This window comes from Phoca vitulina, unplaced genomic scaffold (genome assembly GCF_004348235.1).
Source record: "Phoca vitulina isolate PV1807 unplaced genomic scaffold, GSC_HSeal_1.0 scaffold48, whole genome shotgun sequence".
Lineage (NCBI taxonomy): Eukaryota > Metazoa > Chordata > Mammalia > Carnivora > Phocidae > Phoca > Phoca vitulina.
The window spans coordinates 3,398,413-3,413,297 of NW_022589751.1; the positions used below are offsets into that span (position 1 = coordinate 3,398,413).

The window sequence follows — 14,885 nt, forward strand, 5'->3', positions numbered from 1 at the left end:
TACTGTAAATAATGACTGACTTATATTACCAGCATAGAATAAAAGCACTGTCATACTAACGTAACTATGGACCAACATATTTTTCACATTACCTTCTATGAAGTCATTTTCATTAAATATCATTTTCTCTCCAAGGGGACCATCCTCATCTTCCTGTTCATCATCTTCATCAGGATTATTAATGACCTCCAAGCCAGCTTCAATAACTTCTACCAATTCATCTCGCTTGTCTTTTCTAACTGGCTTTTCCTCAGGATGGCGAGTGAGACCCATTTCCAACTGGAATACTTTCATTAAGGTAAAACTTTCAAAGGGAATGACTCCATACTCACTAGGTAATTTGGCACCTATGCTAACTTCAGCTTTGTCAATTTGGGAATGAAGAAATTCTAAAAGATCACTAGGTGTTTGTTCTTTGTTGCCTTGATAGCCTATGCCATTAGCTCCTATATTTTTTCTCTCTTGCAATGATCTCATCTTCTCACTCATTTCTTGCAATTCTTGTTTTAGTTGGGCAATTTGACGTTTTAGACTGGTAGCCCTGGTTTGGTAATGTTCTTCTTGCTCCTGTAGGAGGGCTTGATAATACTCTTTGCCATAATTTTCCCCAATAACACCAGGAAGAGGTGCATTTCCATCAGTCTGGGGGGCACATTCCAGAAGGTACAAAAATAATACCAAACTGCAGAGTAAGGCGAGACCCAACAGTAGCCAGTGGGTCCGGGTCTGAAGAATCAATCCTCTTCTAGGCATTCTTATTAATGTGGACTTGCCTAACAAGATAAGTTCTTTGGTTGTTCATACCTTTAGCAAAAGGTTATCAAAAATTAAAAACAAAATCAGAATTTCCATTAAAGGTACCAAGATGAACTCTGCTATAGCTTAAAAAATTTCTTCCTTCAGCAGTGAAGACTAGTTGCAGAAATGAAAAATAGTGCATACTTCCTGTATTGTTATGATATCCAGAATAAAGAAATCTGATCTACAGAATCAGATAAAATTCCATTATATGGGTGGTGATTTTTCTGAAAGAAACAGATAGAATTAATCAGAATCTTGTTTCCTTAAGCAGATCAAATTGTTGGTAGTTTCAGTAAACTTAGCGATGTGACTATTATATGTAGAACACCAAAAGAAGTGCTAATACAATGTAGAATATGCAGTAAATGTTGGGAGAAAGTATTAAGAGAAGTATCTTACAAAACACTAAAATGCCACATGTAATACTTTTAACCAGAATGTCTACACAACCATAACCTCCTGAATGAAACAAAGAAACATTAAAATTATGTTTAGCATACTTTGTGTTATAGAGATACTACGGTTTCTAATGATTTGAAAATCTTAACACTTGTAACTCTTTATTAACAATATTTAGATTAATATGCCATTTCCCACGTAGAGCATATCAGCATTTGGGAACTGAGTTTCCATAAATTGTTTTTGTTACATTGATAATGGCTTACTAGGGAGAGATATTTTCTTCCAGTTTATTTAATTCAAGCATTCTACTTCATTAATTTCTATGGCTGAACCCAACCAATATAAGAGCCTTACAATTAAGTGTGTGTGTGAGGGGAGGGACAATTCCAAAAGGTCACAGACATCTGGAAAACACATTAAGAAATATTTTTACATCCAAAGTCCTCCCATAGATTATTTGAGCATTAGATCACATAATTCTTTCCACTGTATTACACAGCAACAGATTTCTTACAAGTCTGGAAAGGTTTAGAGTCTATTTAAAGAAAAATCATGACCATTTTAATGTTTATCTACTGGGAAAAAAATTCAAAAACCATTTATAAATGTAAAATCACACACTACTGTTCATACCATAACCAGTTGTGTGAGCTCTTCCATATTTCTTTTTAAACTAAGGATGCTTAATTCTATAAATAGAGAGCATTAAATTTAGGAGATAGGAGGCAAAGGAGGCCTCCGCTGCAGAGAGAACTTTCATTCTAACAAAGTATTTGTCAAGAAGGATATGTGATACTCCAGCAGGCTTTTTTAAAAAAAATATTTATTTGTCAGAGAGAGAGACACAGCGAGAGAGGTAACACAAGCACGGGGAGTGGGAGAGGGAGAAGCAGGATTCCGCTGAGCAGGGAGTCCGACGTGGGGCTCGATCCCAGGACGCTGGGATCATGACCTGAGCCTAAGGCAGACGCTTAATGACTGAGCCACCCAGGTGCCCCCCAGCAGGCTTTTAATAGAAATGGTTTCTACCAGTGCAGCAGAACCTATGGAAGATCATTGGGGAACATCAATCCTAGTCACCTTCTTAGTGATTAGGAAAGCCTGAATGCCTTTTTCTTTTTCTTTTCTGTGGCACATCTCTGTATAAAAATGTAGGATAGATTCAAACTTCTTATAGCTAGTAGACCAAAAATGATGGACTTAACTACCCTTGAGCCATTTATTACTTTCATTAACCAAATGATAACCAAGTATCATGAAAATTTTAATTCACTACAAGGAAGTTTTGATATGATGGCATCTGTTTTACTGATTGTAAAGCTTGTTTCAAGTGATGTAGAAAAAAAACAGGAAAAAATTTCGGTATAAAGAGAAGCATCTAATTAAAAAATAAGGATGCAAAGTTAATATTAGTCCTAGGACTTTACCATGTCTCACAACCATAATTCTTAGCATAAGAAATGACTGGAAAGTCATTATTTGAAAGATAAAACTCAGAGGTATCTCTTTTAACTATTTATAAGTTATTACTAGCCTGCTTATTAGGAAAAGAAAGACTAAAACTGAAAATGTAGAGTCATAATCTTGTATTAGTTATTAATAAAGTTATACATATTTAACTAGGTTCCAGGTAGTTTTGCTGTAAGCATCTTTGCCACAAGCATTTTCACTGCATAGCTAATAGGCCATAAGGCAATTCTGCTGTAAAAGATTAAAAAATAACTGGCTGACAGTTTGGTTTGACAGTTTCTTTGTTTCATCGACTGGATGACAGTTTGGTTTCACTTCTCCATTGATGCAGTACTCCCGTTTTTATATCATACAAATCTTAGCCCTCATAATGATCCATACAGTGGCAGAGTTTTGAACCCACATTTCCCATAGAACTTTGGAATGTCTATCAGTGGACACCTGACAATATGCCAAGAATAAACAACAGTGTAGAAGGCTCTCACAATACAACAGAAAGCTCAGTTACAAATATGTATCCTAGTATTTGGAAATTGATGCCTCTTTAATGAAGGAAAAAATTTTTGGGAAAAAAGAAAGTGCAATGCTGAACAAGGGCATGAATCAATAAGCAAAAAAAAAAAAAAAGTATAACACTATAAACAAAAGACTTTGGGGGTGCCTGGGTGGCTCAGTCATTAAGTGTCTGCCTTCGGCTCAGGTCATGATCTGAGGGTCCTAGGATCGAGCCCCGCATCGGGCTCCCTGCTCTGCAGGAGGACTGCTTCTCCCTCTCCCACTCCCCCTGCTTGTGTTCCTTTTCTCGCTGTGCCTCTCTCTGTCAAATAAATAAATAAAATCTTAAAAAAGAAAAAAAAAAAGACTTTGAAGACAAGTGGTTTGGTACAATCCACAAAATAAAATCAGTTATTTGTGTAATACTGCCTTGAATCTACACACATTTTAAAATAAATATTTTGTATTTTACAGCAGCCTTTTAAATTTTGTTCTTCATTTTTCAAGTTTCATTATGTCCTTTTTAATAAACGTCCTTTTTTTCCCCATGATTTTGCTTTACGGCCAATTAGCTACGCAGCAAAAATGCTTATGGCAAAGATGCTAATGGCGAAAATAGTGACATGATTTAACTATACTACACTCAAACTATTTTGAAATGAAACTTGATAACAGAACTAACAGTATGTAATCTAAGTACCTCTACTTTTTATTAATATAGTACTTCATAGTTTTTTTTTTATATAGACAATATATTTTAAACTGTGAGATGTGACCCATTTAATGGGTCACTACTAAATAAAGGATTACTTTTCAATGAAATAGAACAGGAAATATCAGTGTATACCACATATAGTGAGTTTTTTTTTTTTTAGAACAAATCTACACCTTTATTTACTTTTCATTAAATTTAAATCCTTGAGGGGTACAGCATCACACGGATTCTGTGGCCAATGGCTTTAGCAGGAAGGTTGCTTCGGAATTTGGCACGAACCATGCCACTGTTTCCATGAGCACGAGTTACTTTTCCCCAGATTACTCTGGTTTTGTTTGGTTTGCCACCAGGAGTCACTGTGTTGTTCTTTGCTTTGTACACATAAGCACATCTCTTGCCTAGATAGAATTCTGTTTCATCTCGAGCATAAACACCTTCGATTTTAAGAAGAGCTGTGTGCTCCCTCTGGTTCCGGAGACCCCGCTTATAGCCAGCAAAAATGGCCTTGGACCACAGCCTTCCAGACATGATTTGGCGTTATAGGAGTCCTGTTCCCAGCAGGCCTCCACAGACTCCAAGATGGCGGAAAAAGCCATATAGTGAGTTTTGCATTGCAATTATATATATGTATATGTAGGAGATCTTTACATAAAATGTATTTATAAGAGGGCTGCGGTCCAAAAATCCTGAAGAATACTGGTTTATAAAGTATTTTTATACATTTCCTATGTCATCCTTTTAAAATGGTGTGGATATTATCTTCATTTTGGATAGGAACAATAAGCTCAAAAATTAAAGGTTTAAGTAAGGTTCTATAACTATTAAGTGGTATTATTAAAGTCAAGTTCGTCATTTTCCCCTCCCTTATGCAAAATACAGGTTTTGAGATACCTTACATGCTTATCTTCCAGTTAAATCTTTTACAATTGAATATTACCCACTGAAACGAAAGAAAAGTTGCTGTAATTACTTTAGAATATGTTATTTGCATACCTCTGTGGTTGTTAAAAATAAAAGATACCAATTAAAGTCTTATTTGCCTAGCTCCTGAAGGGAACTCTTTAGCCAAATCATAGAAGACTAGATTAGAACAGTTCTAAATACATTATGTTGGAGAAAACATCCATTTTTCAGCTGTTACACCTTGATTGCTATCATTCTATGTAATGTGTTTATATCATAAATAAGTTTCATTCATAACCCAGAGTTAATCCCAAGCAACTTTCTATGCACAAACTACTTCTTTTATTTTTCTTTAAGATTTTATTTATTTATTTGACAGAGAGAGGCACAGCGAGAGAGGGAACACAAGCAGGGGGAGTGGGAGAGGGAGAAGCAGTCCTCCTGCAGAGCAGGGAGCCCGATGCGGGGCTCGATCCTAGGACCCTGGGATCATGACCTGAGCCGAAGGCAGACACTTAATGACTGAGCCACCGAGGCGCCCCTGCACAAACTATTTCTAAGTAAACAGTTAAGCGTTGCGAGGAGAGAATGAGATAACTGTGGAGATGGGAAAATGAGGTGTTAAAGATATATAATACAAAATCAAAGATCTCAGAGTTGAAAGAAACCTTAGAAGCCATCAGTTTTCTTACTCTTTAAGGCAGACTAAAGAGACTTCCTCTATAGCCTAGATAGGACAACAGGGACCAGATTTACTCCTGCACTTGAAAGAATAAAAAACCAACCAATAAAATCCAGAACCCACCCCTCCCAATATAAAACAATGGCTTTCAAGATACTGAACATTAGGTAATAAAGGACAGTGGTCCTTAGGAGAAACAAAAAACAAACGATTGCCCAGCTTACTGCCTTAGGTTCCACGCCATAACACAGGGAGTCCCCTCCTAAGCAGAGCCCAGCTGACTTGCTGAGTTGAAGAGATGGAGCCGACAGTCTGAGGAGACCAAGGCAGCTAGGTTGAAAGGTTACAGTACCAGAGGAGAGAGCTGCACAGAAAGAGAGCTCCAGAGATCTGAAGAACACACCCTTTAGGTATTGAGCAGAGCGCTGACCAGTGCAGGCATATAAAGAAACTAACTGAAGCTAAAAAAAAAAAAAAAAATTAGAGGACACAGAACTCAGCATTCATACAGGGCCAGGAATAATGTGCATGTTCCCACCAGACAGACTGGAAAACCTCAAATTCATGGGGCACTGGATAGAGTATTCAACAAGGTCTTGCCTCAGTAATGGGAAAAAATTAACTCTAGACTAAACACGGCTCTGGTCTTGCCTAACAAATTTAAAAGCAAGACCTGAAAGGATCAAATTGTTTTCAAGTAACTGCACAACAAGCCTCAAAATATTTACAAGAATATAAAAATATCTAGCACTCAGCAAAATAAAATTCACAATGTCTGACATCCAAACAAAAATGATCGGGCATACAAAGAAAAATAAAAATACAACCCATAATGAGAATAATCAATGACTGAAACTGATCTAGAGCTGACACAGATGCTAGAATTCACAGAAAAGGACATTAAAATGGTTACAAGTGTATTTAAAAAGATATTCATGTTCAAAAAACTAAGCAGAGACACAGATGACATAAAAAAACTGAACTTCAGGAGATGAAAACGTCAATGTCTGAGATGAAAAATACATTGAATGGAATTAACAGTAGATAAGATATTTCAGAATAAAATATTAATGAATTGAAGACATTGCAATAGAAATTATGCAAAATACAGAAGGAAAAAAGAATGAAAAACATTAATAGAGCACCTAGAAAGCTGTTTGACAGATTCAAGCAGTCTAGTACATATGTAATTAGAGTCTCTAAAGAAGGGAGAGGGGACAAAGAGAAATATTTAAAGAAATAAGTCTGAAAACTTTCCAAATTTGATGAAAAGTATTAACACAGATCCAAAAAGCTCAATGATTACCAAATACAAATGCCATAAAGAAAACTAAAACCAGGCACATGATAATCAACTTGCTCAAATCCTATGATAAATAGAAAATCTTGAAAGTGGCCAGAAGAAAAACACATATCACATTTAAAAAACAAAGAGAGTGGAGCAACATCTTTAAAGAACTGAAAGGAAAAATATGTCAACCTAGAATTCTATATGCAGAAAAGTATCTGTCAAGAACAAAGGCAAAATAATTCTTGGGGCACTGGGTGGCTTGGTCAGTTAAGTGTCAGACTCTTGATTTTGGTTCAGGTCATGATCTCAGGGTTGTGGGATGGAGTCTGCTTGAGATTTTCTCTCTCTCCCTCTCCCTCAGACCGCCCTCCCCCTTCACCCACACACACGCAATGCGCTCTCTCTCAAATAAATAAATAAATAAATCTTAGAAAGAAAATAATTCTTTAGACATTAAGAAGCTAAAAGAATTCATTGCCATCAGACCTGCACTACAAATTCCTTAGGCAGAAGTAAAATGATACCAGGGGCGCCTAGGTGGCTCGGTCGTTAAGTGTCCGCCTTAGGCTCAGGTCATGGTCCCAGGGTCCTGGGATGGAGCCCTACATCGGGCTCCCTGCTCGGCAGAAAGCCTGCTTCTCCCTCTCCTACTCCCCCTGCTTGTGTTCCCTCTCTCGCTGTGTCTCTGTCAAATAAATAAAATCTAAAAAAAAAAAAAAAAAAAGTAAAAAGATACCAGATGGAAAACACAAAGCAATGAAGAAATCAGAAATGTTAATATGGATAATGATAAGTTTTCAAATTATTTAAATCCCTTTAAAATGTAGACACAAACCACTGAAAGTGACTCAAGAAGGAACAGTAAATATGAATAGACTTATGTTGAGACTAAATTAATAATCAAAAACTACCCACAAAGAAAAATCCAGGCCCAGATGTCTTCACTCGTGGATTCTACCAAGCATTTATAAGAATTAATACCAATTCTTCAGAAACTTTTTAAAAAATGGAACACACTTCCCTACTCATTCTATGAGGCCGGTATTACTTTGATACCAAAATCAGATAAAGATATTGAAACTACAGACCAATATTCCTTAATGATACAGACACAAAATCCTCAACAAAATATTAGTACACTGAATCCATCACCACATAAAAAGCAGTATACAACATGACCAAGTGAGCTTTATCCGAGAAATGCAAGATTGGTTTAGCATCTAAAAATCAATTAATTTGGGGTGCCTGGGTGGTTCCGTTGGTTAAGCGTCTGACTCCAGCTCAGGTTGAAATTTCAGTCTTGGGCTAGAGCCCCGAGTTGGGATCCCCGTTCATTGGGGAGTCTGCCCCTCCCTCCACAAGTGCTCCCCCCAATAAATAAGTAAATAAAAAAGATAGTGTGGTACTAGCATAGGAATAGACATATAGATCAATAGAATTTAGGGTCCAGAAATAAGCCTTCATGGGTGCCTGGGTGGCTCAGTTGGTTAAGCGACTACCTTCAGCTCAGGCCATGATCCCGGAGTCCCAGGATCGAGTCCCGCATTGGGCTCCCTGCTCAGCAGATAGTCTGCTTCGCCCTCTGACCCTACCCCATCTTGTGCTCTCTCGCTCGCTCTCTCTCAAATAAATAAATTAAATTAAATTTAAAAAAAGAAAAAGAAAAAGAAATAAGCCTTCACATTAAGTCAACTGACTTCCATAAGGTGGAAAGGTAATCCAATGGAGAATGAATAGTCTTTTCAATAAATGATTCTAGGACAACCAGATATTTACACGCAAAAGAATGAAACTGGACTCCTACCTCACCCTATATTAAAGAATTAACTCAAAGTGGGTCAAAGATCTAAATATAAGAATTAAAAATATAAAGCTCTTAGAAAACATAAGTGTAAATCTCTGTGGTTTTCAATTAGGCAATTATTTGTTAGATATGACACCAAAAGACCAAAGACAAAATAAATAAATTGGACTTCATTAAAATTAAAAACTTTTGTCCTGCAAAGGATATCCTCAATAAAGTGAAAAGACAACTACATAATGGGGGAAAATATTTGTAAATCATATATTTGATAGGGATGTGTGTCTAGAATATATAAAGAACTCTTACAACTCAATATTAAAAGGATAAATAACCCAATGGGGAAGAGATGTGATTAGACATTTCTCTAAAAAGATTAAGAATGGCCTATAAGCTACATGCGAAGATGGCTCAACATCGTTAGTCAACAGGGAAATGCAAATCAAAACTACAATGAGATACTACATCACATTCACTAGGATATAATTCAAAACGAATCACAGATCTAAATGAACAACCTAAAACTATAAAAGTAGTAGCAAGCACAGGAGAAAATCTTTGTGACCTTAAGTTAGGCAAAGGCTTCTTTGATCTAACAGTAACAGCATAACTGATAAACTGGACTTCATCAAAATTTGTTAACTTGTGGTCTTTGAAATACACTGTTAAGAGAATGAATAGACAAGTTACAGACCTGTAGGAAATAGGTGCAAAGCATATATCTGATAAAGGACTTGTATTCAGAATATATACTTAAAAACTATCGAAATGCACTAATAACAGAACAAACACAACTCAAAACTTGGCAAAATGTTTGAGTAAACACTTCAAATATGCACGTGAAAAAATGTTCAACACTGTCAAACCACAATGAGATACCATTACATAGAATGGCTAATTTTAGAATGGTTAAAATTAAAAAGTGGTGTGTTGGTGATAATGTGGAAGAACTAGAACTTTCATATACTGCTGGTGGGAATGTAAAATGGTTTTATGGTTTCCTAACAAGTTAAACATAAGCCTATCATGACTGAATCATTTCATTCCTGGATATTTATCTGAGAGAAATGAAAGCATATGTCCATACAAAGACTTGTATACAAATGCTCATAGCAGCTTTAGATGTAACAGCCAAAACTAGAAACAATTCAAATGTTTATCAACAAGTGAATGGATAAATAAACTGTGGTACAGCCATACCGATACATGCATCATCATGGGTGAATCTCAGTAATTACTCTCAGTGACAGAAGTTCAAAAACAGAAGAGCATGTATTGTATGATTCCATTTATATAAAATTCTAGAAAATATAAGGTAATTTGTAGCGACAGAAAGCAGATGAGTCAGTGGTTGCCTGGGACCAGGTGGGGGTCCAGGGAAGTGGTAACAGGAAGCAATTGTAAAAGGGCACAAGGAAACTTTTGGGAGTGATAGATATGGTCTATCATTTTGACCGTGGTGATGATTTCACAGGTGTATACATATGTTCAGATGATCAAATTATATACTTTATGTATAGCTTATTGTATATCATTATACCTCAATGAAGCTATTTAAAAAATAAAACCAAATCAGATTTAGTTTTAGTAGTAGCACCAAAGAATCATTTTAAAGAAAACTCCATTTTGTTCATTAAGAAGATGAGCATGAAGATTTGTTGACTCCAAGTTTGAATTTATTTATTTATTTTTAAAGATTTTATTTATTTATTTGAGAGAGAGAATGAGAGAGAGCATGAGAAGGGGGAGGGTCAGAGGGAGAAGCAGACTCCCTGCTGAGCAGGGAGCCCGATGGGGGACTTGATCCTGGGACTCCAGGATCATGACCTGAGCCGAAGGCAGTCGCTTAACCAGCTGAGCCACCCAGGCACCCCCAAGTTTGAATTTAAAAAACAAAAATAAGAGGGGCACCTGGCTGGCTAAGTTGGTGGAGCATACGACTCTTGGTCTTGGGGTTGTGAGTTTGAGCTCTACATTGGGTGTAGGGATTACTTAAAAATAAAAAACAAAAACAAAATTAAGCAACACCTGCTCTCTTAAAAAAGTAGAACACATATTACTCTGAAGGTCTTATTATATCTTTTCTATTTGCCTTGTGATTTTGAGACATATCTTTAGCACTAAGATAAAGATAGTTCATTCTATGATATTGATCCCTACATAACAATATGACCTTCAAGCAGTTTCTACTCAATCTTTTGATTCTATAATTTTATAGTACTACTCATACATATTTCATACATCCTTTCCATGATACTTACACCGCAGTGTGCCAAAATAACTTCTGCAGTAAGAGTAACCTACTGCCTTTTGCAAAATACAAACAATCCATTTGAATCTATTTACTTTAAAAGTTCTGTATAGTCTTCCTAAATTTCTGTACAATTTCTTACTAAAGTTTTCAAAAACTAAATTTATAACTTTTAGTTCATTTTTTACACAACAAAAACAAAGTCACAAAATTATTTGGAAAACACAAGCACCATCAGAAAAACAAAACTAAAACATTATGAAGTATCAATATTTATAAGGGAAGGAATTAGAACCTTTTATTTCTTGAGCAATTGATGAGTTACAATGATACATGGATTTTTTTAACATGTTATTGAACAAATGGTTTGTAAGTATTTAGAAATAAAAGTACTGATCACCAGAAGGTAGTACTCATTAAAAAATATTTGAGTACCTAGTGTGTGTTAGGCACTGCAATGGACTTAACGTTTCTCTCCCCAATCCCCATTCATATGTTGAAATCCTAACCCCCCAATGTGATAATATTAGGGGATGAGGCTTTTGGGAGGTTAACTAGGTCATGAGGGTGCAGTCCTCCTTAATGGGATCTCTTATGAAAGAGATCCCAGAGAGCAACACAGCCCTCTTTCTGCCATGTGAAGATACAGTAAGTTGACAGTCTATAACCCAGAAGAGGGCCCTCACCAGAACTCAACTATGCTGGCACCCTGATCTCAGACTAAGAGAAATAAGTTTCTATTGTTCCTAAACCAGTCTATGGTACTTTGTTATAGCTGTCCAAATTGACTAAGAGATACACTGTGTTGGGTGCTAAGAACAAGTAATACCAGATAGATCATTTTGAGAAGTGTTTCTGGATTAAACTACATTCAAGGTTCCCAGATTTCAGCAAAACAAATGACAGTAATATTCATGCTATCATTACAGGTAAAACAGAAAAATGTGTCAAAAGCAGGCTGTGGCACAGGAAGAACAACTAAAAAAGTCAAGTGTAATAGCGGTGTAATCTTGGGCATAATACTTAACCTATCTGGCCCTCACCTATAAAATGAGGTAATTTGTCTGGATGGCCAAGGTTCCTTCCAAGATGTTTCAATTCCTTTGATTAAAGATAAACTAAAAATAGACACACACACATACACACACCACACACATCACACACACACCTTATTTTTTGGAGGACAAATTTGATTTAATGCACATGCTTTTTAATCCAGCAATTCACAATTCCATTTTTAAGATTTTAAGACTCTATACTGTGGAAATACTCATACTAGTATATGGTCACATGAATAAGATATTTACTACTGCTATATGGAACTGCAAAATAAAAGCAATTTAAAGTCTATCAATAGAAAGATTAAGTAAACTGCAGACATTTATACAATATTCAAAAAGAATGAGGTAGACCCAGATGTGCTGACATAGATAATACCTATAAAATGGTATTAACAGATTATAAACATTTCTCTTACTTTGTCTTGTCCATATAATTGGCTTGGGAGCCAGATGGCCTAAAATCATATATCTGCTCTACCACTTTCTAATCTTCATTATAGATAAGTTTTTTAATCTCTATAAGCTTTAGTTTTCTCATCTGTTAAGCGGGAATAATTATAGGACCAACCTTTCAGTGTTATTGTAACAATTAGTCAAGTAAAACACGACAAGCATTAAGTGCTCAATAAGCGTTAGGTGTTATTTCACCTACGTAAAGTTTTGTTTTGTTGCTGTTGTTAATGGAGTCAAATGGTCTCTTCCTGAATGACTTCTCCATTTTAGTTTCCCTACTGGAAATAATCCTAATATAAAACTTATTTTCTCAAATAGCCAATTCTTACCATTTATTTAATAATCCATGTTCTTGTCACTATCTGAAATCCCACTTTTTTTTTTTTTAAATATTTTTATTTATTTTTTTCCAACAGAGAGAGAGACAGCGAGAGAGGGAACACAAGCAGGGGGAGTGGGAGAGGGAGAAGCAGGCTTCCCGCGGAGCAGGGAGCCCGATGTGGGACTCGATCCCAGGACCCTGGGATCATGACCTGAGCTGAAGGCAGACGCTTAACGACTGAGCCACCCAGGCGCCCTGAAATCCCACTTTTATCATAAGCAAAATTCCTATACATATGGAGGTCTATTTCTGGCTCTAAACCAGGGGTTAACAAACATTTCAGGTAAAGGGCCATGTACTAAATATCACAGTCAACCCTGCCTTGAAGCACAAAAACAGCCACAGAAAATGTGTAAATGAATGAGCACAGTTGTACTCCAATGGATACTGAAATTTGAACTACCTATAATTAATGTCACAAAGTATTATTCTTTTGTATTGTTTTGAAGTACTTAAAAATATAAAAGCCACTCCTAGGTCACAGGTCATACTGAAATAGGTGACCAGCCACATTTGGCAACTTGTGCTCTGAATCTTTACATTTTCGTACACTCTTAAATTTTTTTTTTTACATTTCTAAAATTCCATGAAATAAATACATGTGAGAAAAAAGTTAAACATGATATAAGGATATACAGTGAAACCTCTCCCTTCTATCCCAGAGGCCCAGTTCTCTTCACCAGTTTTTGTGTATCCTTCCAAACCTACTGCTACTATTAAACATCCCAGCATAACATGTGGAAACATGTTATTTCACCTACAGGATAAATCTCTGAAAATGGAACTGCTAAGTAAAAATTCCTTAAAGTATTCATTCCAGCATGTAATTGGTCAGTATCTATAGCTTTTCCCTTGCTCAGGATAAGCCTTCCAACATGGCTTTACCTATTTCCCACCTTGACAACCAACTTTTAAAATCACGTTAAGTATTTGTTCCAGATTGTAGACTTTAAACTATAATTACTCTGGTCTGTGAATCCTTCCTTAGCATTGCATTACATGTCTTAGCTATGGTTATTAATGCCTTGGAGTTAAGAAATAAGTTATACTATTTTCTTTGGTCACTGTTTCTTGAATTCCACATCTATTTTCCTTGGATTAATTTTTCACTTGATACAGTATGTCCTCTGGTATTCCTAGTGGGTGCAAATGACTTAATTTTGCCCCTACCCCCTTTTTTTTTTTTTTTTAAGATTTATTTATTTTAGAGAGAATGAGAGAGTGAACAAGCACAGGCAGAGGGAGAGGGAGAGAGAAACTCCAGCAGACTCCTCACTGAGCTTGGAGACCAACACAGGGCTTGATCTCACAACCCCAAGATCATGACTTGAGCTGAAACCAAGAGTCAGATGCTTAACTGACTGTGCCATCCAGGGGCCCCTATTTTGCCCCCACTTTGAATGACAGGTTGGTTAGGGATAAGCTTCTTAGTTCAGAGATAAGCACTTTTTAAATACTGTTCCACTGTTATCTAACATTCCATGTTCCAGATTAGAAGTCTAAGTGCACATCTGATTTTCACTCCTTTATAGGTAACCATATGTTTCTCTTTGGAAGTTTATGAGACTATATTAATTTACCCATGAAGTTCATAAATTTCATTGGAATCTAGGTGTGTCTATCAATACTCTTTGATGACTCTCAGTATGGAGTGCCTGAGTGGCTCAGTCGTTAAGCGTCTGCCTTAGGCTCAGGTCATGATCCCAAGATCCTGGGATCGAGCCCCCATTCAGGCTCCCTGCTCAGCGGGAAGCCTGCTTCTCCCTCTCCCACTCCCCCTGCCTGTGTTCCCTCCCTCGCGGTCTCTCTCTCTGTCAAATATATAAATAAAATCTTAAAAAAAAAAAAAAAGACTCTCGGTATGAATGGACTAGCCCATTCATAAACTCAGATACTTAGAGAAATTTCCTTGTTTCCTTCCTTTCTTCTTTTGACATTCTACCATAAGTTAAGAATGGGAAATCTGGCATCTATTGTGAGTTGCGAGGGGAGGAGAATGGGAAATAGAAGCTGTTAGCATAGCCAGAAACCCTTAACCAGTGCCACATCTTTCTATAAGCTTGCTGGAAAGGTGTACTTATTGATCATCCCCACTACACAGATGAAATGGAGACCAGAGAGGGAAGGGCTGATTTACATTTGCCAGTACTTTGTCTCCTGATACATCTTTCTGTTTGG

At 36.5% G+C, this 14,885-nt stretch overlaps 2 protein-coding genes across 6 annotated transcripts in view; both read right to left on the minus strand.

Moving 5' to 3' along the window:
• The window catches only part of CSGALNACT2 (chondroitin sulfate N-acetylgalactosaminyltransferase 2), a 45,410-nt gene that overhangs the window by 27,829 nt on the left and 2,696 nt on the right, over positions 1-14,885 (minus strand). For 4 of the 5 annotated variants that reach the window (XR_004302699.1, XM_032432540.1, XM_032432537.1 and 1 more), the window contains exon 2: positions 93-1,025. Coding sequence is in view for 4 of the 5 variants with exons in the window: in XM_032432540.1 (XP_032288431.1) it covers positions 93-753 (661 nt within the window). In the remaining variant the exon portion in view is untranslated. Of the gene's footprint in view, positions 1-92; positions 1,964-14,885 lie in introns of those variants that run through there. The other variant, XM_032432541.1, reaches the window with a different exon arrangement.
• Positions 4,024-4,491, minus strand: LOC116649585 (60S ribosomal protein L35a). The gene has a single exon (XM_032432553.1). It carries the CDS (start codon positions 4,409-4,411, stop codon positions 4,079-4,081), a length of 333 nt encoding a protein of 110 aa, XP_032288444.1. The 5' UTR covers positions 4,412-4,491; the 3' UTR covers positions 4,024-4,078.